Genomic DNA, 27,374 nt, shown 5'->3' with positions numbered 1-27,374 from the left:
ACTAATCTAATCTAGCGCTCCATTCCTCGTATCGCCTCAGAAACCGAGACAGCTCCCGCGCATTCTCCGCGCATGCGCAGTGAACGTCTGAGGGCGCGCGCCTGGGGTCACGCGCAGAGACACACGAGCGCGCGCAGCAGCAGCGGAGCGCCGCGATCATTCAGCAGGATTAGCGTTGAATCATGAGCGTGGGAAAACTGGTAAGATTGCGATGATAACTCTTTCTCACTGCGGTAATAATGAGTCGAGCTGAGAGGCGACAGAATACAGAAGTGTCGCAGCTGTTAGTGGATGAGTTTTGGAATAAATCTCGGGTTTGTTCTGTGTGGGTCGGTTTGCAGGTCAGATTTCGCAAGCTGGTGTGTAAATACAAACTATTGAACTGTCCAACTGTGTTCACATCTCCAGAACAACACTTCATACACAATCATGCAAAAGAGTGTTTAATATAATTTATCAAGTATAGAGTTTCACAGTGTACAGAAATCACTGTCATTATTAATGCATCTTATTAATGTCTAGATCAGTGAGATTCGTGTTCATTCAGGCTATACCAAAATATATGAAATTCAATTAGTGTAGATTAAACTTTGCATTATTATTGTCATTATTCAGAGGCAGTGAAACATCATGTAAATATATTCAAATGAGTGGTACACGTGATTGCATAATCAGCCAGCTAATAAAATATTCTAAGAACGTTATTCTAATGTTTCCATTAAGTTATTTCTGAACGTTCTGAAACAAGTAGCAACATTTAAAAAACGTTAGAAGAACATCCAACTAAAATGTTTCTGAATAACATTTTGAGGACATTATTAAAGACCAGAGTGAAGTTTGAGTGAACGTTGTATTAATGTTGCTGGAAGAACGTTTGTTGGTCAGTAAGTGTTTGATGATGTAATTCTCACAGTGTCAGAGATGACCAGATGAGGAAACGGCGCTCTCGTCCCGTCCCGTCCTGACACACCGTCTCCCGATTAACCCTGTACACACACTCAACACACACCAGGATCACTGCCAGTAATCCAGTGGCTCTCATCCAGGGCCCCGGGGCCACTATCAAACCTTTAAAAGGGCCTTAAAATGACAAACAAGCTATAAAATCAGCTAAAACAACTAAAAATCAAGTTTCCCTCTTTTATTTCACCACTACAACAAATGTTTTTTTGTCTATGAAGAACCAGGATTCACACGGTCTTGAAAAACCTGGATGTATAAGGACTCCTCACTTTAAAAGTGTGATTTCTAGACCTGGAAATGTCATGGAAATTAATCAAATCTCTTATTTTTATAATGCTGAAACTATTTGTGTGTGTGTGTGTGTGTGTGTGTGTCCATATGGTTTAATTAAATTTAAAAGGGTTAAAATTTCAAAATAAATTCATGAATTACTTGCATACATTCTCTTTTTTGACGAACAAGTCTATAATTTGTGGTTTTAATTCATTTTGAGAGAATATTTGGGGATGATTGCAAAAATGTCAATGTGGTGTAACCATAAAAACTTTGTACCAAATAATTGATCATGTTTAAAAAAGGTGAAATTCTCAAATAAAGAAATAAACTTAAAAATAGTTCCAAATAGTAGGTTAGTTTATGTCACATCTTTAATCAATTGGCCCCTAACAGAAAAGCTTGTAGCCGGTTACACCATTTGACATTTTCATTTTAAAATCATATTTGACATGGACACCTGTGTCAGCACATGGCCTTGGTGGGAATATTTCAAAAAGTTATTGCACAATTTTATCAAAATAGCTCCTTGAATGGTGGTTACACCACATTGACACTTCAGAATTTTGACTTGACTCAAAATGATGATTCCCTAAATTAATTATAATATCCATTTACTTTTATTTACTGAGGATTATTATTGAGAATTTATTTACTGAGAATTTCACATTTTTTACGGTTACAGCAAATTGACATTTTTGCAATCATCCCCAAATATTCTATAAAAACGAATTAAAAACAGAAATTTTAGACTTGGTCCTCAATAAAGAGAATGTATTCAAGTAATTTGCAAATTTATTTAGAAATTGTAACCCTTTTCAATTTAACTAAACCATGTAGACACAAAAAATAGTCACTTCTATTCTAGTTAGGCCAAGCTCTAAAATAGTTTAATGGGTAGAAATTCTGAGAAAAAATATATATATAAAAAAAATATATATTCTAAAATATAATTAAAAAAAAAAAAACTACCTTAATCCTCTATCTAGTAAATCAGTAATGTTTGCAATAAATGTAATTGCAGTTATAGTGAAGTATGTTGTTTCTGTATGTAATCATTTACAATATATTGTAATATAAAATCAATAATTAATCTCTATGGGAAAAATACTTCTTGGGAAAAATTAACTTGAATCAAAGACAGTGAAGTTCATTACTGATGAAAAACCAATTGAAACTTATATAAAACAATTAGAAAAGACAGAAATTATTGTTAAAATGGGTAAATGTGTAAATGTATTTGGGTGAAACTCATAAAATAACCTCATAAAAACCTCACAGGTTGGTTTGGTTTGTGGATTATAATGCTATTAATGCTTTTTTAAAAATCTTTATGGGAAAAATAATTGTGGAATGAAGTCCACTGAAATACTCTATAGTAAACACTCTGTTCAGCTGTCTTTCATTATTATTATTATTATTGAGGCGCTTCAAGACTTTAACTGTGACTATATTCCTAATATAACACTGTGTGTGTGTGTGTGTGTGTGTGTGTGTGTGACAGGTGGTGTGTGTGTTGGCGCTGGCCGCGTGTGAGGCGTACGTGTTCCAGGCCGGTCAGTCGTCAGGAGAAGCAGATGACGCTCCTCCACCAATCAGAGGTCAGACTGTCGTCACGTGTGTATGTTCATCACTCGTGTGTGTATGTGTGTATCGCATCATTCTGACAAACCTTGTATGTGTGTGTGTGTGACGTCAGATTTCTCGGGGTCGTGTCAGGGTCGTTGTTTCGAGCTGAAGGAGGCGGAGCCGCCCAACTGCAGGTGTGATAATCTGTGTAAGACGTACCTGAGCTGCTGCTCCGACTTCGACCAGCAGTGTCTCAAGACAGGTGAGAGCAAACACATGACATACACACCTTCCTTACACGACACGTGTGTGTTGAAGCTAAATCACAACTGAACACTTCTGAAACTGATCTTCAGAGATATTTGATCTCAAAGCGGTTCATGTTGTGAATTCCTGATCTAGAAAGTCTGAATCCTGTGAAATGCAAAAGCTCAGCTGGATGTTACTGTAAAAGAAGATAAACACTGCAAAAAATTACAGTATTTTTGTCTTGTTTTACAGCACAAATTTCTAAAAATTTTTAACATTTGAACATTTAAATATTTAAATGTTTGAATATTTGAACATGAATGCACACTGCCGTCATGCAGAAATTTGTTTAGATATGCTGTTCATTGTGTGTGTGTGTGTGTGTGTGTGTGTGTTCAGCGGGAGGGTTCGAGTGTTCTCAGCAGCGCTGTGGAGAGACGCGGAACGATGATTACGCCTGTCAGTGTTCAGATGACTGTCTGCAGAGAGGAGACTGCTGTACCAACTACAGATCACTGTGCACCGGTCAGACAAACACACACACACACACACACACACACTCATCTCACAGCAGGGTTCCTACGCAGTTTGGAAAAATATGGAATTTGATTGGAGTAATTTCCAGGTCTGGAAAAGTATGGAAAAATATTTGCATTTCCAGAGTTTTGCCCCTATTTAGTTTCTATACTAGAAAATTAAGAATGTAATGAAAATAAATGTATCATACTTTATCAAGTGTGTTTTATGGCAGTTGTTCAGTGATTCATTACACGATGCACTTAGAAAGCGTTTTGGGTTTCTTCTCATGATATTCTTAGCACCAAAAATAAAAAACATACAGACTTTGGTGTGTGCACGAGAAACCATTAAACTCAGCATATAGGACAATATTGCACCATCAGCCCGTTTCGTAATGTGTTTTCTTGGCCCCCACAGAGTGTGTGTTAAAGCAGACATAAGGCCTTGAAATATGATGTTCTGCCCTAACAAAAGCCACATTCTGAACACTTTTTTACAGTATCTGTCTATTTTATAGACCCTTGAACTTGGCAAATAGGACAATACACACAGCCGTATTGTGCCATCAGCTTATTACGTGTCATGGTTTCTTTCCCTGTTAATGGACATTAGGTCTTGATATCAGAGGTACTACTGTAAGGAAAGCCACATTTTAGATCTATTAATTATGTGCATGTCCATCATAGTTTATGTGCATGTTTTTGTATCGCTTAAAAAAATGATCCAATTCAGTTCATTTTTTATGCACATTTTTAGAATTTATGCACATCTTATAGCACTTTTTAGTGCAATATCCCAAAATGTGCATAAAAATAGGTGAATGGAAACACAGTGATGCACAAAGGAAATAGATTATAGTATATATAAACTAGAAATCGTAATGCGTAAAGATTCCCGTGCACGTGTGAATAGTTTCTCGAGAACACGAAAAAGTTTCTTGTGTGCATGCAAAAGTCTGTATGTTTTTTTTATTTTATTTTATTTCAGGGGATCTGTATGTTGTTGCTTCAAGAAAATCAATGAAAAAACAAATATTTATGGATGACTTACTAAATATAAAGCTGGAAATAATGCTGAATGAACCATGTTAACTCCCTCGGGTCGGCGGTCATGCCGGCGTGATCACCGCGGTTTTTTTCTAACCAGTGTGAAAGAGACTCAAAATACTCCATCAATGTTGCACGTACAATTAAGAGATATACACCATTTTAATCTGTGGAATATCTTCTTTTATTTGTGTACACTCAGAGTAAAAACACAATATTGTGCTTTTTGCAAAATAAAGAAAACATGATGCGTGATCTCTCCCTCTGAAAGAAGTCCAATCTGATAGTTCTCAGAAAATGAACTGTAACTTAGTGAATACTAATCCCAAAAAAATTTGACTTGTGTCTAAAGAAACGTTGAAATGTCAGGTTTTAAACCGTGTAAGTCAAATCAAAAACAAACCTTCTGTGTTTATGTAATCTGTATGAAAAGAGAGCCATGTCAGAAATCCGTGATTCAGCTCATTATCCGCTAATGCGGCCACGCCCACGGAGCCAGCGCTATTCAGACGCAAATTCAGTCAATACATGCATTCATCATCTCAATCGTGTATTTATTGTCTTGAAAAGTGTTTTGAATAGCCATAGTTAGCGATCTCTGGCCTCTGTTAGTTCAGTTATTTCCTGGATTGCCTATTCTTCTTTAGCATTAGCATTTGTGGACTAAAGGTGCACAGAGCGCCCTCCGGCTGCAAGCATGAATTGAAAACACAGTATCCAGCACTCATAGTAATGACAATAAATCCTGAATAAATATTACTCCTCTGTATAGAAAATTGACAAACATATGAGAATCCATCAATATTTCTCCAAATGTGCATGCTTTTAAGCTAAAAGCCTATATGAAATGCCATAGAGGTAACATAATTGTTCAGACACTTTGTATCATAGAAATGCATTATATTTTAATAATAGAATACCATTATTTTAAATTGTAATAATATTTCACAGTATTGCTGTTTTTTCTGTATGTTTGATTTACATTATGATGAGATTTGAGACATGATCAACAGAGGGTTTTTTCACAGCCTACCTGACTGAAAGGCCTCATTAATATGCAAGTCATTTCAGGTTCATTTTCATTATTATGTGATTCTTTTGTCTTCTCAGGTGTGAATCACCACATTATTCATGATGATTCACGCCTCCACGCATACTGTGTTTCTTGACCAAAGATGTTTTAGAAAATTTAAATCTCTATATTGTTTTACATGAACGAGTAGGCAGCATAATTTTTACATCATTTTGAAGCAAAAACTCTAGTCTACAACCTCAAATACCCAGAAGTCTTGTGAACACAGATTTAATATATATTTTTTGGCCTTATTTCAGTGACTTAAGTTTTTTGTTTTTTCAATAACCACGCATAAACGTTATTCCTTCAAAAATACAAACATGTACATGTTCCTCACATATTATTGTAGCCTAGTTTGTGCTGAATACAGTGTAATGACACTTTTTCCATTAATATGTTTATGAAAAAAGCACAAATGTCAGGGCATGTCAAAACTTCTCCAGGCCCCAAATCAGCCTCAGACTCCAGAGGGTTAAATATGTCTGAAAATCTACAGAGAAGTTTGGATATTTGATTCTGGAAAAGTATGAAATTTTGAAATGGAAAATGTGTAGGAACCCTGTCACAGTGACACACACACACACACACACACACACACACAGTCACAGTGACACACACACACACACACACACACACTCACAGTGACACACACACACACACACACACAGTCACAGTGACACACACACACACAGTCACAATGACACACACACACAGTCACAGTCACAGTGACACACACACACACACACACAGTCACAGTGACACACACACTGACACACACACACACACAGTCACAGTGACACACACACACAGTCACAGTGACACACACACACACACACACACAGTCACAGTGACACACACACTGACACACACACACACACAGTCACAGTGACACACACACACACACAGTCACAGTGACACACACACACACAGTCACAATGACACACACACACAGTCACAGTCACAGTGACACACACACACACACACACACAGTCACAGTGACACACACACTGACACACACACACACACAGTCACAGTGACACACACACACACACACACACACACACTCATCTCACAGACTTACAGGACATCCGAAGTTTTCAAAACAATTCCACAAGTGTAGTGGCGGGACGTTGAAACTGTGTGTGTGTGTGTGTGTGTGTGTGTGTGTGTGTTGTAGGCGACAGCTCATGGCTGGAGGGCGACTGTGAGGAGATTCAGAGCCCAGAATGCCCTGCAGGGTGAGTGACGGAGTTTATAGTGCTTTAAATGCAGAATAAAGTGCAGCGTTTGTTCATCATGAATCTCTCTCTCTATAATGTAAACACGTGTGTTGATGTTGAAGGTTTGTGCGTCCTCCTCTGATCATCTTGTCTCTGGACGGCTTCCGCGCCTCTTACATGAAGAAAGGAAAGAGCGTCTTACCCAACATCCACAAACTGAGTACAGAATCTCCTCTCTGAATCACACAAATACACTTCCCACAATCCCTCACTGCAGACACTCTCAGAACTATAGCTAACGTTAAGAGTTGAACAAACGTTCTTCCAGTAACGTTAATAGAGCGTTCGTTCAGAGTTATCTGCTCTTTAATGTTCTCAAAAACATTGTTTAAACATCGTTCATGACGTGTTTCATGTGTTTGTTTGGCAGGATCGTGTGGAACTCACGCCCCTCGCATGAGACCCATGTACCCGTCCAAAACCTTCCCGAACCTCTACACGCTGGCCACGGTACCACACACACACACACCACAATGATTATATGACTCATATTATAGTTCCCAGCATGCTTTGCTTCAGAGCTGGTTTAAGACGCTGGGTTTGTTCTTCCTCAGGGCTTGTATCCCGAGTCTCACGGGATCGTGTGTAACTCCATGTATGATCCCGTGTTCAAAGCTCATTTCAAACTGAGAGGACGAGAGAAGCTCAATCACCGCTGGTGGGGCGGGCAGCCCGTGAGTCATGACTCCGCCCACACACGGCTCTCAGCCAATCACATTATATTCTAATGTCATCTGCACATTTAAAGCAGATGTGATTCAGTTTCACATGTGAACACTAAATAAATCCTGGAGCTCAGTTTGGGTTTGCAGGGAAAGCCTATTTATAGTGGATTCATGTTTAATATTTTAAACTTTGTCTTCTCAGATTTGGATCACGGCAGAGAAACAGGGCGTGAAAGCCGGGACCTTCTTCTGGCCCTGGTGAGATCACAGAGACCTTTAGTCCAAATGTTGAGCAGGATTATTCATTCATCTGCTTTATATTAGTGATTTCAGATCTTAACGGTGATTGTTCCGTCAGAACTGTCAGAGATTCAGCTTTCTGTGTTTGGAGCAAAGCTCAGAGTGTCACTGCCAGAGACTCATGACACAAACAACACATGATTCAAACAAAGACCTTTCACACACTCTCTCTCACACACACACACACTCGGAGTGTCTCGGTCTGTCCCGACCTTCATGTTCTTCTCTGAAGAGCTTCGTTCGCTTGAGTTCTGAAGACACGACCAGCCGCTCGTGAACGAGATCTCTGACGTCTGTCTGTGTTTAGAAAACACATTGTTGAACGGCTGAATAAACACACGTCTGTCTCTCTGTAGGGTGATTCCTCTGGAGAGGAGGATTCTCACTATTCTGCAGTGGCTGCACCTGCCTGATGACGAGAGGTGCGTCAGTTTACCTCGTACTGGGAGAAAACGTTCTTATGATGGAATCGCACAGAATTGTGTCCTTTTTGATGACCTTTACAGCTTTATTTTTAACGACAATTAAGCCTACCAATTTTTGTAACTGTAGTGCAAAAAAGTAAAATATTTGAAGTAATACAATATTTGAAGAGTTTGGTTCCAAAACGCAATAACTCCATTTTGATTCATTTGAGTAAAAATGTGTTTTCTTTACCAAGAAAGTGGCGAGATGAAAACCACTATTTTCTGTTTCAAACTTTCACATCTTTTGGTTATAAAAACTTTAAAAATTCAAATCTACATTTTGATTTTAAATTTTAAGTTTATTATAAAAACGTATTATTTTTTTTTCCCAAAATGCAATAAATCCATGACACATTTTTTTTTTCAAAATTCAATTAATCCATTAATATAAAAGTTATTTTTCAAATTGAAAATACACAACAAAGTAAGTTGATTCACATATATGACAGCCTCTGAACTTTGCCAATATTTATCTTAAATACAGATATTTTACTAAAAATACATTCAGCCGTCACTTCCAAAATGAATTCAACGGGTCATGTTGTTAATGTTATAAATTATTTGTCATTACCGATTAAAGAGTATCTGGCGCCACCGCACGATTAAATAAACACATTTGCCGAGTACATTGGTATTAAAAACGGCTTCAATGTTTACAGAGCGTGGAATGGAGCGCTGTGATTGGTTGAGCGGATATATCGCGTTCTGCAGAAAAAGGAGATTGGCGTTTGTCGCGTTTTGGAAAGAAACGGAGGAAAAATGACAGAATAACACGACGGATATCACATTTTGCGCAAAATTTATAAATGACTTTTCAATACCGACCAGATACAATACTGATTTTGGCGGAAAATGGTGTTTATTGTGTTTTGGAACCAAACTCTTAATTTTTTCTACTATAACAGCTTGTTCACTTTATGAATGATAACTATAATGATAAATATAACACTAGCTTGATAACTATAACGATAACTACAGTGATCATTTTAACGATAACTGTAACAAAAACTGTAACGATACTATAACGATAACCAGTGAAAACTTTACTGATAACTATTCTGATAATTTTATAGTTAGTTTATACTATTGTGAAAACTAACAATATGCATCATGTCAACTACAGCAATAGTGATTAATGATAACTGTAACAATAACTGTAGTGATTACTATAATGAAAACTTTAATGATAACTATAGTGAAAACTATAACAATAGTGATAACTTTACTGATAACAATAAAGATAACAATGATAAAGTTAAGATAACTATACTGATAACGATGGTAATAATGATAGTGATAACTCTAACAGTAACTATAGTGAATAATGACATAACTATGTGTTAATTAATGTTGTCAGTTGATTAAAAAATAGCTAATTAATCACATTTTTTTCTGTAATTAATCATTATTAATCACATGTAATATAAAAATTGACAATATATTTTTATATTGTAATACATATTTTCAATTGAAAAGTAAGCAGGTGCTCTGAATGAAGGCCAGTATCACTGATGTCTAATAAATGGATTTTTCCCTCAATTTCTGGGGATAAAATGAGTAATTAAAGCCATTATCATTACAGTATAACATTAATAGAGTTTTAATTTAAGTGACACATTAAACCATTATAATAAATGTCACATTTATCTGTGTTGACTATAGTGTGATATATAGTGATGTTTCTGTGTCTATCAGTTCACTTACTACGTTTATTTTGTGTATTAAGTTGTGTGTGGTGTGTTTTTTCAGGCCGTATGTCTACGCTGTCCACTCGGAACAGCCGGATACGTACGGACACCTCCTGGGCCCGCTGAGCAACGAGGTGAAACACACACACACACACACACACACACACACACACACACAGTTTACTTGCTGTTTCAGTGAAGATCAAGTGTCCAGTACTACTGAATGAACAAACAAAATGAAATGAAATTCAAGTTTGAACTGAAGACTTGACTGTGTGTGAATTTGCTTCAATAGTATTCCAGTAAAGTGTAAATTCTTCAGATCAGCAGTAATGACGTACTTTACACTCCTGCTCACACACAAACTCATAATAAACAGCCGTTTGAGAGAACACTGACTGTGTGTGTGTTGGGACAGCTGGATAACACGCTCAAGAAGATCGATAACATCATCGGTCAGCTGATGAACGGGCTGAAGCAGATGAACCTCCATCGCTGTGTGAACGTCATGCTGGTGGGCGATCACGGTACGTCTGCTATAATCTACAGTGAGTCATAAATACATCAGATTCTGCCGTAAATCTCTCCGCTGATGTCCACGGGTCATGTGTTTGTGTTCAGGGATGGAGGAGTCTCACTGTGAACGAACAGAGTATTTGGGCACTTACGGACTCGATGTTGATGCCATCACACTGATCCCAGGATCCTCCGGTAGAATCGGCCCCAAAACCGCCAACACACCGTGTGAGTTCACGCGTTTATCCAAGTTAAACTTATAAAAACTGCAGACTAACACTAAAATACAGTGTTTTAGACGATATTTATTCTCTTACGAACTGTTTGTTTCTTCAGCAATTTTGCTTACAAAGTATGGAGACTGAGTCATAATTTTACTCTGAATTTTACTCCAAATTATCTTGCAAAAACACATTTGATTGATGGTAAATTGTTTCCACAAGTAAAACTGAATTTTTTAATTTTTTCTCCACCTAAAAACTTGACTGATTACATCAGTTTCTCATTGAAGTAACTTTTTAAACTTAAATTGTGGAACATTAAAGTCACAGTTTTCACAGTTTATACAATTACACATGTATATCAGTTCATTATATATAAGTTCAGCTTTAAATTCAATAGTATTCTAGTGTAAATTCTTAAGTAATTTAGTACTTCAGTCTCAGAGGAATGAGAAAACCTTTACATGGCTGATTTTATTGACTTATTTCTTCATGTTTCAGACAATCCGAAGGAGATTGTAGCTAATTTAACAGTAAGTATATGAAACACACAAAACCACTGCTGTGTTTGTCCATAGTGCATCATGTGACCTTTGACCTTTCCGGTTTCAGTGTAAGATGCCCAATCAGCACCTCAAGCCGTACCTGAAGCAGCACCTGCCCAAACGGCTGCACTACGCCAACAACAGACGCATCGAGGACGTGCACCTGCTCATGGACAGGAAGTGGCACGTGGCCATGTGTGTACCGCTGTGTGTGTGTGATGCCAGTTAGCTCCAGTTAGCAAGTCTATTATATGTCGACACTTTAGAAAAACTGAGTATGTGTCCATGGCATCTTTAAACAAGTACTAGTAATGCTTTAGTCGGTACTCTGATCATCATTCAACAACAGATACACTTTCTTCACTAATATCCGCAGACATTATAGAGGGAAATGTGCCGTGTGAAGCTGAACTCAAGTGATGTTTTTATGTTTTGTGTTTGAGAGCAGAACACCTGCTACCTGCGGCTACTTTGGAGATCATGGGTTTGACAACAAGATCAGCAGCATGCAGGTCAATCAATCAATACGTTAATCCATATATCATAAATTCATTCTATCTGTCTGTCCATCTATGAAACTTTCCATTATGTTTTTCTTGTAGACAATCTTTCTGGGATTTGGACCGAGCTTCAACTTCAAGACACAAGTGCCTGTCTTTGAGAACATTGAACTGTATAACGTCATGTGTGGTGAGAAAATCCTGACGTGTTTATTAATTAAAACAGTCTTAGATCATGAGAATCATGATAATTCATGCCGCATCCGTGTGCTTAGATCTGCTGGGATTGACTCCGGCCCCTAATAATGGGACACACGGCAGTCTGAATGACGTGTTGAGAAACCCGTCGTACACCCCCACACAACCAAAGGAAGTGACATCACCCACGCCTTTAGCCCCGCCCTCTGAAGTGACCCATGACCTGAGCTGTAACTGTGATGATGAGGTCAGTGACACACACACACACACACACACACACGTGTTCTCTCAGGTCAGTGTACTGAGTCTTTTCTCGTTCACAGAACAACATTGAAGAAAGTGCGCAGCTGTTTCCTGCTGCGGCCGATGGACCGTCGAACAGTTAAGATCTGTTTCAGTTTCACACGCTCACATCCGTCATAACAGATCATGTGATGAAGAGATGAGGGACAGAAATAATACAATTACATAAAATAATTTTTGTTTAAATGTATTATTACTGTATTATTATTATTATTATTTATTATTTATTATTTGTATCTATTATTTGCATTTGTGTTGTGAATTTACTATATATATTTAAACCTAACCATCACAGTGCACACCTTTCTTTTCTCACAAAAACATCATTTAGTATATATATGTGACAAAATTCACAAAAAAAAATCTAAATAATATATAGTTATGCTTCATATTTTGTACTTTGTTTACAAATTTTGTTTTAGGAAAATTGGTCTCAATTAATTATTTTATCATTTTTAATAACTCGAACCTGATTTATAAACCTGTTAAATAAACAAAAAACAAACAAACAAAACAACACCTTTCTTTGATGTACCCACGCAAAGATGATTGATATAAAACTGACATTACCCACCAAATCCAACCCAGCAACTCAAATTATAAGTCATTATTATATGCGTACCATTTTATGTACTTGCTCAGTATGTAATTTCTGCTTATATTTACATGTACATATATACATTTAACTGATGCTTCTATCCAACGCAACTTACAAAAAAGGTTTGTTAGGTGACTAGAATAGGTAGTAAGCTAGAGATGAGGAGAAATGCAGGGTTTTTTTTAACCAAAAAACCTTGAGAAATATACCTTTTAACCTTTTTTTATATAGTATTTTATTTTATTTTGTTTTCTCTATTGCATATTTTAGCAATCATCATAAAAAGCCGTTTTGAAATTGGAAATTGTGTTACCATGGAAATGATACTTTAAAAGCTTTTTAGCTTCTCAGTTTTTGTAATATTATCTTTGGAACATAACTTGGTCAGACATGGCTTTGATTTTTCTAGCAATTTTTGTCCAAATTATTTTGCAAAATACCAATTGTGTATAAAATAAAAAATGTTTAGTTCAGTACATTTGCTTTAACTTTGTTACATTTTTGCACTTTTATTTTTTGAAGTGTTTTCACTTCTGCGGTGAAAGTGTCTTCTTTAAAAAGAGACTATTCTAAAACTTTCATGAATTACAGTCAATAATCTGATTGTCAAAGCAGAATAAATGAATGAATCTCTTGATCGTGTGTGTGTGTGTGTGTGTGTGCAGACGTCACGCACCTGCCGTTCGGCCGTCCAGCCGTTCTCTTCCAGACGTCGTACACACAGCTGTGTCAGTCAGATTATTGCAGCGGCTTCAGTCACGCCATCAACATGCCGCTGTGGACCGGGTTCACGCTGACAGCACAGGTGCATTAACGTTCACATGTGCACACATGTTCCTCTGAGCTGCAGTGTCAGTGTGTGTGTGTGTGTGTGTGCAGGTGGAGGTGGCGGTGGCGGCGATGTCGTCCAGTGAGTGTGTGAGAACAGATCCTCGTCTCGATCTCACACACACTTGCAACACTTACAGCCAGGAGCCCGGCGTCACACACGCGTTCCTCTACCCGCCGGGTCAGTCAAACACACTTCTGCTGTTCTTAGATGAATGAGATGATGTTTTAAAACAATGAAAGTAAAAAAGAAGCCCAGTGATGTCTGATTCAGTCAAGTCATTTATATAGCGCTTTTTACAATACAGATGAAAATGTTTACTAATTTGTATCACCAAAATATACTTGATTATTAAGTAAAAATTATAAGTAATTATAATTAATTACTTCATTACTTATAATTTATTAAATGCATTAAGACAATTGTTTTGAATTACAAGTTTTCTAAAATGTTAAATGTTTAAAAATGCAAAACAGGCTTTTTTGCCTAAATATGCACTAATTTCCTTAAAATTCCAGAAAATAAATCTAAACATTGGATGAAGCCAGGTTCAAATTTCTTGTTTGATTTTGTTGACATATTAGAGTTAAATGTTTTTACTGAGGGGATTTTGGATATGTTTTTTTATCACTCCATAAATCAGAAAATACTGTCAACAGACAGAAAAAATAAATTTTCACTGTGTTTTTAGGAGTAAAATGTTAAAAATATAATCAGGTGAATGATATATGAAAAATCCCCTCAGTAAAAACCTTCAGAATATAGGAAGGAAAAAACCTGTAAATTTTGGTATATGTAAGTGCTGCTGAAATGGAGAAAAAATTTGTGAAAGCCGCCTTTAAAGACAAGTATTGTGGTTGAAATCTACAGATGCACATACAGTAGTGTAATGAAACAAACACTTCAATGTGTATTTAATGTTTTCTCTCAACTAGTTTGGAAGATCGTTGGTTTTGTCAGTACTGTTGTGAATTCAAATGAGAATGGCCTAGTTACATGTGTGTTAATGACTGATGTTGATCTCTGGGCAGATTTCTCTGTTACGGCTGAATCCAGATATGATGCTTCTCTCATCACCAACACAGTTCCCATGTATCCCGCCTTCAAGAGTGAGTCCCACGCTGCTGAAATAATCTCAGAATTCATTTATTTACAAAATGTGATTGACTGATTGACAAGTGCATGAGATAAAACTGTGCAGCAGGTGCCGTTACTGCTAAAGCTTTGAGCGATCGGCTGGGTTGAAAACTCACATCCGATTGGCTAAAAAGAACATCCACTTAAAAATATTAAATACAATATTAAAAATAAACGATGATTGAGATTCAACAGTCAAAATCATCCAGAAATGTGCAAATGTACTTGTGTATTTATGATCAGTGCTGTGCATTTGTGATTATTTGTTATGCATGATTAATCATTTTAATAGTGAGCGAGAACCCGATTCTTGCTTATTTTCAGTGAGTATCCTATAGTAAACATAGTCGGTTATGTCTTAAGTGACGTAAACAGTCGAGAAAAGACAACATGGACTATGATGTATTATTGTACATTTGATTACTTTATTCGATTTCTGTACCTGAAAACTACAGTTAGATACCTAAATAACATGAAAAGCACTGTTTATTTTATTTGAATCTTTGCTCTATTTTATTTATTTGTGCTGTTGGTTGTAGTTTGATTATTTTTGTTCTTATTTTTCTTTCTTTTATTTGACAGTAGTCCTTTTCCCCCTTAACATAGCACATACCGAACAGTACCAAACCCGTGATTCATTTGAACCGTTACAACCCAAACTAAACTGTGTGTGTGTGTGTGTGTGTGTGTGTGTGTGTGTGTGTGTGTGTGTGTGTGTGTGTGTGTGTGTGTAGAGGTGTGGCGTCACCTGCAGAGAGTCGTGCTCAGGCGATACAGTCTGGAGAATAATGGTGTGAATGTGATCATGGGACCCATATTTGATCACGACCACGACGGACTGAGAGACACGGAGGAGAAGATCAAAGAGTGAGAATCACACACACACACACAGTGTATATTTGTGTCTTCATGGAGTCTCTCCATTGACTTCTGTTGTCTAACTCTTTCCCCACAGCCAGCATTTTTTATAATTTTCACAAAACTTTCATGGAAACTCTGTTATAAGATGCATAATAGCGCCCCTACCGAAAGCCAAAAGTTCTGTCAATGGTGGGGAAAGAGTTAATACTGACCTCATGACACTGTCTCCTAACACTAACCCTGACCCTCATGTTTTTTTTTTTTAAGTTTAAATTATTGTTAAATTAAATTAAATATGATTAATATAAAAATGTTATTTAATAATATAAAATTTTATTTTTTAAATATAAATATTTATATCAATATAAATGTATATAAAAATATAATAAATATTTAATTTATATTTAAATATAATTCAATACTATTTTTTATTATTATTTAATAAAATAAAATATTATAAATGTGTTATGTTTTTTCCTTGTGGAGACTGAACTGATTTCTGTTGTTGGCATGCAGCAGGTCCGTCTGCAACCATGACCCTCATGTTATGTTTATTAACATGTCTATCCAGTTTAAATTATGTTAAATTAAATTATTATTTTAAATATAAATATTTACATATATATAACTTTATTATATATAATCTAATTTAACTATTTAAGTACTTAATTAAATATTCAGATAATTAATTATTATTTAATTATAATTAATTATAATAATTCATTACTATTAATTAATTCATATAAAATATAGAATTTGTATGTAATATTTTATATCATTTAATAATATAAAATATTTTATTTTAAGAATGTGTTTATATTAATTTATTATATATATATATATAATTTTGTCATAAATAAATATTATTTATTAATTATTATTTTAAATTCAAGTATTTATTTCTTTATAAATGTATTATATATATATATATATATATATATATATATATATATATATATATATATACACATACATATATATATATATATATATATATATATATATATATATATATATATATATATAGATATATATATATATATAAAACTTTAAATATTGAATTATATATAAATATAAACTTTAAATATGGAATTGTATATTTAAATAATTTATTATTTAAATGTAATGTAATAATATTTTATATAATTTAGATTTATAATAATATGGAATATGATTAAATGGTTATGTTAATGTTTCCTGATGGAAACTGTAACGCAGTTATTCGTGTGTGTCAGGCGTGCGGCGGGCTCCGTCTACATCCCCACTCACTTCTACAGCATCATCAGCAGCTGTGAGGAACTCAACGACACACTGGACGAGTGTGAGGGAGATCTGAGGGTCACATGCTTCATCCTGCCACACAGAGCAGACAACAGCGAGAGCTGCAACGTCAGTAACACACACACACACACACACACACACACACACAGTGAATGAAATCATTATCCATCAAATAACTTTACGAATAAATGCAGTAACAGCTGAATCCACACGTATGCTTAAACCAACTTCTAAACGTGTCCAGATTACATTTCATCATGTGACACTGAAGACCGGATTACTGTTGCTGAAAATTCAGCAGGAATAAATTACATTTTACAGTATATTCACATAGAAAACAGCTATTTTAAATAACTGTTATGTATATACAGTATACATATGTTGTGAATTAGGATGAAATGCTTCAGGAGACGTTCTCCTGTGTGTATAAATATGTTCAGCATGTTTGTTTATATAATGTAGCTCTAAAGGTTTGACCAGCAGATGGAGCTGTTTAGTCCATAGAAACCAGACCACAACGAACAAACACACACACACACACACACACACACACAAACACACACACACACACGTTTGTTTTTGTGAATTGTTGGGACTTTCCATAGGCCGCAATGCATTTTATACTATCTTACATTTTATACTTTCTATCCCCCTTCCCCTAACCCTAAACCTAACCATCACAGTGCACACCTTTCTTTTCTCACAAAAACATCATTTAGTATTTTTATTAATTAATTTACATTGTGGGGACCGGTGGCTGGTCCCCATGATGTAGGTGAACTCAGGTTTATATTACATCGTGGGGATATTTGGTCCCCACAATGTAATATAAACAAAAGCACACACACACACACACACTCACACTCACACTCACACACTCACACACACACACACACACTCACACACACACACACTCTCACACACACACACACACACACACTCACACACACACACACACACACACACACACACAGAGCTGTCATGTCGTCTGCAGTGAAACTGCTTTATGAATCAGCAGAATAAAGGAGGGGTGTAATTTTTCTTGGAAATATCTGACATTTCTTTATGCAAACCTGGAAAAACAAAGGAAATAACAAAGTATTTCCACAGTTTGTCTGCAGTGACACAGGTGGTTCAGAAGCGGACGGGTCATTAGTGGTGAATCAGTTGTGACACTGCAGTTACAGTAAAACAGCAGCTGCTTCACCTTTACACCACTTACACAACTCTCATCGGACTTTTTCTGACCCACAGAGTGGTTAGTTTGTTTGATGAGAAAGAGAAAATGTACTTTAATAATCCGTTCAACTGTAGCAGCGTGACACTGAGGAACAGCTGATGACGGCAGGGTTTGATGTTGACCAATCCGTGGAAAGGGCCGTCTATTGTGTTTATATAGATTTAGACGTTGTTGATCTCTTCTGAAGCTCTAGAGGAGACAAATGTGACATTACTGGGCTGTTTTCCACAGGAGAAACAGTGACTCTGAGGTGTGATCAGTGTTCGGTCTTTCCTATGTTTCAGTAATGGTTAGATGTGAGTTGTGTAACTGATGTAAAGCAGACTTTACCAAATCATGTTTTTCCATTGTTTTTCCAGTTTGCATAAAGAAATGTCAGATATTCCCAAGGAAAGAAAAGTAGGCCACAGTTCCACAGTTTAATGCGGATCAGGGCAGTAAACGCATTTAACCAGCAATTGCATAATGCGATTAATGTCTTAAACATAACATTTTGAATGCAGAAATATGAAATTAATGACAAAATGAAACAATACTTATGAAATATCGCCAGTAAGTTGCGGCAAGTCACTGTGTTAATGAACAAGTCACGGCACAGTTTGATGTTTTAATATTTAAATGTTTGAATATTTGAATGTTTTAATATTTTAATATATGAATGTTTGAACATATTTTGGCGGGGTGGAAGGATCACACGACAAGGAGAGCTCAGTTTAAGGCCCTGGAGGGTGGATTTTATTGGAATACAAGTGTATAAGTGAGTGGTGGGGGGTGCCCTCGGTCGTGTCCAGGTGAGGGTGAATCCGTGCGGTGCTCATGGCGGTGCTGATCGGTCACACACTGCTTTCTGGAACGGGATAGAGAGAGAAAGTTAGTCTGCTGTCTCATGGAGAGGCTTCTCCCCCTTTGTCTGTGAGCATGCTGCTTATATGCAGGCAGGTTGATCCGCTGCAGGTGTGGCCCATTAGCTTGTGACAACCTGTGAGCAAGTGCTCCTCGTGAGTTTCCAGAGCAACGCTGATGTGCACTCAGGACGCTCGTCACAATATAAATTTTTTAACATTTGGATGTTTGAACATACTAATATTTAAATGTTTGAATATTTGAATGTTTTAATATTTAAATGTTTGAATATTTGAATGTTTGAATATTTTAATATATGAACCTTTGACTATATAATTTTTTTTTAACATTTGGATGTTTGATCATACTAATATTTAAATGTTTGAATATTTGAACATTTGAATATTCAAACGTTTGAATGTTTTAATATTTTAATGTTTGAATATTTAAAAGTTGTATTAATTCAGGGTTCCTACGCGGTTTGGAAAAGTATGGAAAAGTATGGAATTTGATTTGAGTAATTTCCAGGTCTGGAAAAGTATGGAAAAAAGAAATCATAGTATGGAAAAATATTTGTGTTTCCAGACTATTGTCTCTATTCAGTTTTCTAATTTATTATACCTGCAAACTAGACACTTTACAGCGAAATTAGCTCTTTTGAATCAAAATACATAACTTATGTGAATCGTGTAGATCCAAAGAGGTTTTTTTCAGAGCGAGCGCGTGTCTCAGGATTCTCACATGAATGGAAAATGGCCTACTTTCCCATAGACTGGAGTGAGTCGGGATCTTTCTTGGTGCTCTGTGGCGTGATAGATCGCTGTAGCGCTCGTGAACCGACCATCTCTTCTGCTTTACTAGTTACAGCACAAAATAAACATGATTGAACATCCGCAGGAATGTTGAAAGATAAAGTACAACTTACTGAATTCTGTATCACATGCAATCGATCAATCATTGTTTCAACTGCAGAAAGGCATCAATAAAACTGCATGTAAAAATATCACATTTAGCCTACCTCAGAAAAGCCGTTCAATGGCCAAAAACGTCTCAGGTTACGTATGTAACCATGGTTCCCTGAGACAGGGAACGAGACTCTGCGTTGCCACGCTTTGGGGAACGTCACACGTGACTCGGTGTCTGAAAAACCAACTATCCAACAACTCCAATGCTCATTGGCCGGCGACAGCCTATGACGTCATAGGGGCGCGACCCGGATGTATAAAAGCGCGCCCGCGGGAGCAGTCATTATCCATCGTCTTGAAGGGACTGCCCAGCAGGCCGCCTGAAGCATGGCAAAGGAACGCAGAGTCTCGTTCCCTGTCTCAGGGAACCATGGTTACATACGTAACCTGAGACGTTCCCTTTCGAAGGGAACTCAACTCTGCGTTGCCACGCTTTGGGTAACGATATACCAACGCCGCCATGCTTAAGGAGAGTGCCTGCCAAAAAAGTATGGCTGAGGCAAAGACCTCAAGGCAGTTCTCAAACTGCCCAGCAACTCCCCCTCGGGTCACACCAGGCTGTCAGTGACAGCATTCCCTTTGGCCAACAGCCCAAGCTGAACTTCCAAAAGGCTACTACCTTTTTCTCTCAAAAAATAGAGCCTAAAGAAATCGCTAAGGCATCCGGGACCCACTTTCCCGAAGGAAAAAGTGGTCCCTTTAAGGGAATGTGGCCAAGGAACCAAAGGGAACCTCGGCCAGCCACTCTTGAGGGGAACGGGGTCACCCTCATTGCCACCAGGGAGGCCGGCCTGGTCTTATATGGGAACAGACTCAGCCCAGGCCAACCCTGTCTGAATACAGAGCCTCTAGAATGCATTCTTGAAGAAGAAAATAGGTAAGAGTGACTGCAAAAAGGCAGAAACCAGCTCAGACCCACGCGTAGAGACGGGCATCCTGGAGAGCAGAACTCAGCAGAATGCTATGAACCCTCATATCGAGGGGAGATAATCCGCTCACCTAGGATCTACCCAGTGCTTAATTAACGCACTGAGGAGGCTGTGCGCTGAAAACCCTGCAAAAGGGGAGCACAAACCAGCCTAGGGCTGATTCTAAAGATGGGGCCTGATGAAGGCCTAACCATCATAACCAGCTTAGGGAGCTAAGCACTATTACCAAACTCAACCCCAAGGGGGAAGCGCAGAGCTCACCTAACAGGTAGACTATGCCAAGAGCACATAATCATGGAGGCCCGGGAGGGACTTACAACATGACAACAGAAGTATACTCCAGAAACGACCCGTTTTAGTAAAACGCCTTTCTGAAAACCTGTCTAACGTACAGAGACAGATAACTTCCATGGCAGCCATGGGAAAGTTGCACAGTGCTCCTAAATAATCCACCCAACACAAACCGACAAGCAGTGTACTCAGTAAAAAACACTTTTTACTCTTTAAACAAGAGGAGTACAGCGTACGCCAACACGTATTAAGGAAGGCCTGGAAGGCCTATAACCTCAACAAACACGTGGCATCAGCTCGTGGTAGTGTTTAGGTCCCAAGCCAGGTAAACAACCCGCAAAAGAGGGGGTTGAATCTACCACTTGGGCCCCTGGCCAGCGAAAGTGTATATGACTAGTTCTCAGGGAGAAATACACCCAAAACAAACACCAGTATGTCCAATAAAGGCGGCCCGCAGGCTTATCATCCTTCAGGACACATGGCGCAAGTCTCGTGGCCGTTTCCAGGAGCACAAAGATCCAACCTAAGCGCTAGGTGGCTCTTAGCTCAACTAGAATCATCGACTCAGAGGCAACAATAGGTTAAACCAAACCTCAGTAAGGTTTCACTACTGACATCTCATCCAGAGCCGCACAGAAAAACTCAATCTGTGCCAACACGTAAACTAAAAAGGAGGCCTGAAGGGGCCTGCCGATTCAATGACACGTGGCTTCAGTTCCTGAATTTCCAGGGAACCAAGCTACAGGGAACCAGCTCTAACCCAATAAACTAAATTTCGGAAGAAAATATTTTTTCCTCTCAGCATGAATGTTCTAGAGAGTGGGGCCTAGCAACATTAATAGCATAAACTTATCTACGCAAAGATAAGGGCCTACCACCTGAGAAACAGCATCAGGTCTCTAACAAAGCAGTCTAAAAACCTAGCTGTTATACTCATTGTTGCACCTACATAAGCAATGGGATAATCTGGGCAAAAAATTCAGCCACTCCCTCAGGAGAAGGCCAAAACTAAAATACATATGGGAATTAATTATACATACACCATACATACACTTAGTTCTAGCCTGGCCAAAAACATACAGGCCTATTCAAAATAACAGGCGCTATAATAAGCCTGATCTCTACCTCGAAATTCAGATAAGAAATACAGCAAAGATCACAGCCATCGCGCTGGGCGGCCAGTTAGGATCGCCACAAACGCATAAACTGAAGTGATGAACGCCAGCTCAAACTATACTGACAACAGTCGAACGACAGAACATACAGAGAGAAAACTGAACAGCAGCCATTCTGTGGCTCGCTCAGTCAGTCTCAACACTCCAGTTTTTTGCCCAAAAAAACCCCATTACATAATTACTGTTACACATTCAGGAAACAATACAGGAATAAAAACAAGGTCGAACATTTAAGCGATTAAATCAGACCTCGTTTTACCTTCCCACGGCTCGAAAACCAGAGATTCCTTCCACGTACTTTCATAGTAGAAGAATGATATCCCCGGTTCCATAAGCCTACGAACCTTATCACTATCAAGCCAGAAGGCGGGCCTTCAGAAAAAGTTTCATCATGGGCCGGCCACCGGCCTGACTGTTCAAAGGTGTTATCCTGAACGTGCACAGATTAAAATTAAAAACATATCCCGGGAGGACGAAGAAAAGGGGCGAAGGAAAGTACCAAATCCTCCCTCGCCCAGAGAGGAGAGCAATCAGCGGCGTTGATCACGCCGCCGATCGATCACCTCCCTCAGATCACCTCTCCTTTTCTTCGCATCCCGCCGCTTCTGAGACTTACTCCGAGGTGGAGGAGGTGCTCGAGTGGCGACGCTGGATCTCTGACCCTGCCTCTGAGCCTCGGCTCGAGGCGGACCAGAGCCTCCCGGTTGTCTGGGCCCAGAATCGGACCTGAGCGGTATGAAACTCTTAAACGCTGCTGAGCGCGCTCTCGCCTCCCTAAACTTTCCAACGACCGTCTCAACGGAACCGCCGAAAAGTTCAGATGGCGAGACCGGGGCATCGAGGAGAGAGCCCTTCTCTTCTCCCCGATGTCCGCCATGGTCAACCAAAGGTGCCTCTCTGTAGCCACCATAGCCGCCATCGATCTTCCAATCGAGGCGGCCGTTTGCTTAGTGGCACGGAGAGCCAAATCCGTAGTTTGGCGCAGCTCAGCCACCGCATCAGGGGACAAACCCTGCCCCTGATCCAGGTCCTTCAGCAGGTCAGCCTGGTACGCTTGCAACACCGCCATTGTGTGCAAAGCAGCACCAGCCTGACCCGCAGCAGCATATGCTCTGCCGTTCAAACGAGATGTCATCTTAAGGGGTTTGGACGGCAGAACCGGAGCCTTCAGTGTCGGCGCGCTACCCGTGACGAGATAGTTGGCAAACGTCTCGTCAATGGGGGGCATCGACACATACCCATGCTGGCCCAATTCCTCCACATCAGCGAAATTCCCCCGCTGATGCAAATGAATCCTGGCCGAGTATGGGTTCTTCCATGCCCTCCCCACCTCAACATGTAGGTCGGGAAGGAATGGAAGGCTCGCAGAAATTATAGGGTTGTGGTCGGATAGAAACCGTTCGTCCAATCTGCCACGAACGGGCTCTTTCCTGACGCGCTGCCACGGCAGCTGCAGCCTGCCTGCAGCGCGTTCCACAACCTCCAATAATTCCACATATGCTGGACAGGGAGGCTTGGAAGGGAAAGAAGCAACCTCAGTCACTTCTCCCTCTTCCAAAGCCATCTCCTGCTCTCGGGGGCTCTCAGCCAGAAGAGCACTCGCTCCTGGATCCGATGATGTCAAGGAGATGGCATCATCGTCATCCAGAAGCTCATCCCCGCCAGCCGCCGCTTGAGGTTGAGAGACCGTGACACCTCTCTCAAACTTAGCGGCGAGCTCCACCTGTGACCCCCATGAATGCAGCCGCCGCTCGGCCTCAGCACGAGCAGGACCAGATCCACCGGGCACAGGTGCAGACGTCTCTCCCCTCGAGAAAAGCGTCAGGCGGGAACGGAGCGTTCTCATGGGAAAACGCTCACACAGCTCACAGCCAGTGTTCTCAAACGCAGACCGTGCGTGCTCTTCTCCCAGACATAACACACATAGGGTGTGAGGATCCTCCGGGGTCAGAAACCTCGGACAAGGATCCGCAAACTTCCTAAAACTTTTGCCCTCAGACATAGTTCAAGACACTCACAGTTTGAATTAGAGAAACGGACAGTGGCAAGACACAGGCAGTCCCTGAAAGATGAAAAGATAATGACTGCTCCCGCGGGCGTGCTTTTATACTTCCGGGTCGCGCCCCTATGACGTCATAGGCTGTCGCCGGCCAATGAGCATTGGAGTTGTTGGATAGTTGGTTTTTCAGACACCGAGTCACGTGTGACGTTCCCCAAAGCGTGGCAACGCAGAGTTGAGTTCCCTTCGAAAGGGAACTCATTATTCAGCTACAAAAATGAACTTCAAGAGGAGCATTTTGCTAAATATGTGCACTATAGGCTATCGCATATTCATTGTATTTGTACTTAACATGTGCTTCGATAATAAACGCATAAATCTGTTTCATGACAGCCACCATTTAAATGTTTAGGCCTAAATAAAAAAAAAAGTAGAGTAGAAAAATAATTGTCATTAAAAATTTATATAAACTTCCTTATGTGTAATTTAGCCTATATGAAAGTAGCTTGCAAATCAGTTTTAACCAATTATTATAATGATGTACCAGCTGTGGTTCCTTGTATAATTTACAGCATTAGTTGAGAGAATTTTTTTTTTCTTTGAGGAAATTTGCCATGTACTTGACCTGATAGGCCCCAAATGAATCAATATTGAATCGAAGGTTATTATTATTATGTATTTTTATTTTTTTTACTTGAAGCAAATGTTGGTTTTCCCATTTATGTTGTTGTCAGAGTGCACCAGAATGCTTCATTTACATGTTAAAATCACAAAAATCGTCTCCTGGGGAGGATGCCCCCCGACCCCCCTACACATCACCTTTTACACCTCTTTTTACTTTGCAGATGTTTATAAACTTATGAATTTCTAAAATATTACAGAAACTGATACTGCGCTTGTGTAAGCTACTCGTACTCGTAGGCTACTCTATAGAAATGTTTTGATATCAACAAATACTGACAACAGAACAGAATGGATAAATCAGAGAAGGATGTCTATGAAGTAAATGTGTCGAGTTATTAGAATGTTAAATGAAATATTTACGCCTGTGTAGTGAGTGGTATGGTCAGAAAGGGAAACAAAGTCACTACCCTTTTAAACAGGGAATATATTAGTACTTGTAGATTAATCCACAACAGAAGTCACACAGGAACGTAGTTTTAAGAAGAGAAGGGCCTAGACGTGAATACTAAATACAAAACTTTATTTCAACAATCAAACACTGATTTAAAAATCACTGAAAGACTGTAAGAACCCTACTACAAACATGGTGCAGAGAAAACATAGAAAAGGAGGCCGAGGCTTACCAATCATTTGGAAGGAGGTCTGGAAATATGAGTCGGGAAAAGTATGGAATTTTGAAATGGAAAATGTGTAGGAACCCTGTTAACTGAATTCTTAACCCATAATAATCAAAATGAGTTTTTTCTTTTGGTTCTGTTTTTTTTTTTTTTCTTTTTTTTTAAGTTTTTTTTTTTTTTGTGAAATACAGGAAAGAACTTCCTCAAACCATTTTGTGTCATTTGTAATGAAACCCTGTTGTTTCCCCGTAGAGTTGGGAGGATGAGTCGCGCTGGGTGGAGGATCTGCTGAAGTTACACACGGCACGCGTGCGAGACGTGGAGCTCCTCACGGGCCTGGACTTCTACCGCTCCACCGCGCTGCCGTACACACGCGTGCTGGCGCTCAAAACACACATGCGGACCTTCGAGGACGACGTCTGACGTAACGTCTGACACCACCGCACCTGACGCTCTCACTGTATAGTTTTATACATTGTGTCATATTTATTATTCACCTTCAAACTAATAATGATGAAACCGTCTCACTGCTCACAACACACACCGACAGCTCCACTTCCTCTCGTCCAGAAACGTGCCTTCACGCCATGTCGGGATTACCGGAGATTCCCTCTTACAGCCGCGGTGGCTTCAGCATGAAACATAGTTCAGTAGTTGTTTCACAATATATTTAGTAGAATTGATTTTTGTTAATCTCTCAATAATGCAAGATTAATAAATGAAAGACATACGATACAGTCACTATAGCACAGATCTGAATAACCATCTAATGCACGCCAAATAATCAAGTTTATTAATAATGCATTTGCATAATGACTTGGTAACACTTCACAGAAGGTTCCATATGTTAGCATTAGTTAACATGAATTAACTATAAATAATACTTCTGCTGCATTTATTAATTTTGCACTGCAAAAAAAAAAAAAAAAGGATTTCTGTCTTGTTTTCCAGCACAAATATCTAAACATTCTTTCATTTACTGGAGAAAGCATTAAGAAGATATTAAGACTTGATTAATTCTTTGAATTAAGTTTGAATTAACTCCATCTGCAGATATTTTTCTAAGAATGTTTAGATGATTTCACTAGTTTATTATCCAGTGGGATCTTACTGTGAAGTGTTTCCTTGTGTTGCTGTTTGTCTGTTGATGACTGAAATTGCACAGATTTATTTGGTGTTAATGGTGTTGTCATAGAAACACTTTTTATCGAGTTTGAGGTTGTCATTTAGTAATTATGGTAATTACGACGTGGCGTGAACGCAGCATAAGCACAGAGTGTGTGTATATGTGTGTGTGTGTTTGTCCTGCTAGTTTCTTGCTGTCCACTCTGGATTGGTCTTTAGCACGTGAAAATATGAGGAAACAAGTGTGAACGGTGAATTTGTGCGCGTTTAGTGATAGTGAATCACTGCTTCCTATTGTTGGCAGAAGTCATGTGACTTATGATTCTGAGTGAGTGATGCTCCGTCTTACTAATGAGTGTCGTTAATGATTTCGTTCCATCAATAAAATTCTTGAACTGTCAGTAAAACTTGATGTGTCACATG

General features: G+C 38.7%; 1 protein-coding gene across 1 annotated transcript; it reads left to right on the top strand.

Annotated features, from left to right (window-relative positions):
- The first annotated feature begins 76 nt into the window (after positions 1 to 76).
- Positions 77 to 27,374, top strand: enpp2l (ectonucleotide pyrophosphatase/phosphodiesterase 2-like). The gene is made up of 25 exons (XM_067411401.1): positions 77 to 200; positions 2,741 to 2,837; positions 2,936 to 3,067; positions 3,454 to 3,579; positions 6,872 to 6,932; positions 7,037 to 7,134; positions 7,345 to 7,424; positions 7,529 to 7,648; positions 7,842 to 7,897; positions 8,296 to 8,361; positions 10,156 to 10,228; positions 10,513 to 10,621; positions 10,716 to 10,838; positions 11,333 to 11,364; positions 11,444 to 11,571; positions 11,825 to 11,888; positions 11,979 to 12,066; positions 12,152 to 12,321; positions 12,398 to 12,455; positions 13,641 to 13,780; positions 13,855 to 13,984; positions 14,836 to 14,913; positions 15,676 to 15,808; positions 17,038 to 17,191; positions 26,079 to 27,374. The coding sequence occupies exons 1-25, from the start codon at positions 183 to 185 to the stop codon at positions 26,247 to 26,249; spliced, it is 2,505 nt and encodes an 834-aa protein (XP_067267502.1). The 5' UTR covers positions 77 to 182; the 3' UTR covers positions 26,250 to 27,374.

Source organism: Chanodichthys erythropterus, chromosome 15 (genome assembly GCF_024489055.1).
Source record: "Chanodichthys erythropterus isolate Z2021 chromosome 15, ASM2448905v1, whole genome shotgun sequence".
NCBI classification, from domain to species: Eukaryota; Metazoa; Chordata; class Actinopteri; order Cypriniformes; family Xenocyprididae; genus Chanodichthys; species Chanodichthys erythropterus.
The sequence above is the reverse complement of the archived record's forward strand: the minus strand, read 5'-3'. Positions and strand labels throughout refer to the sequence as shown.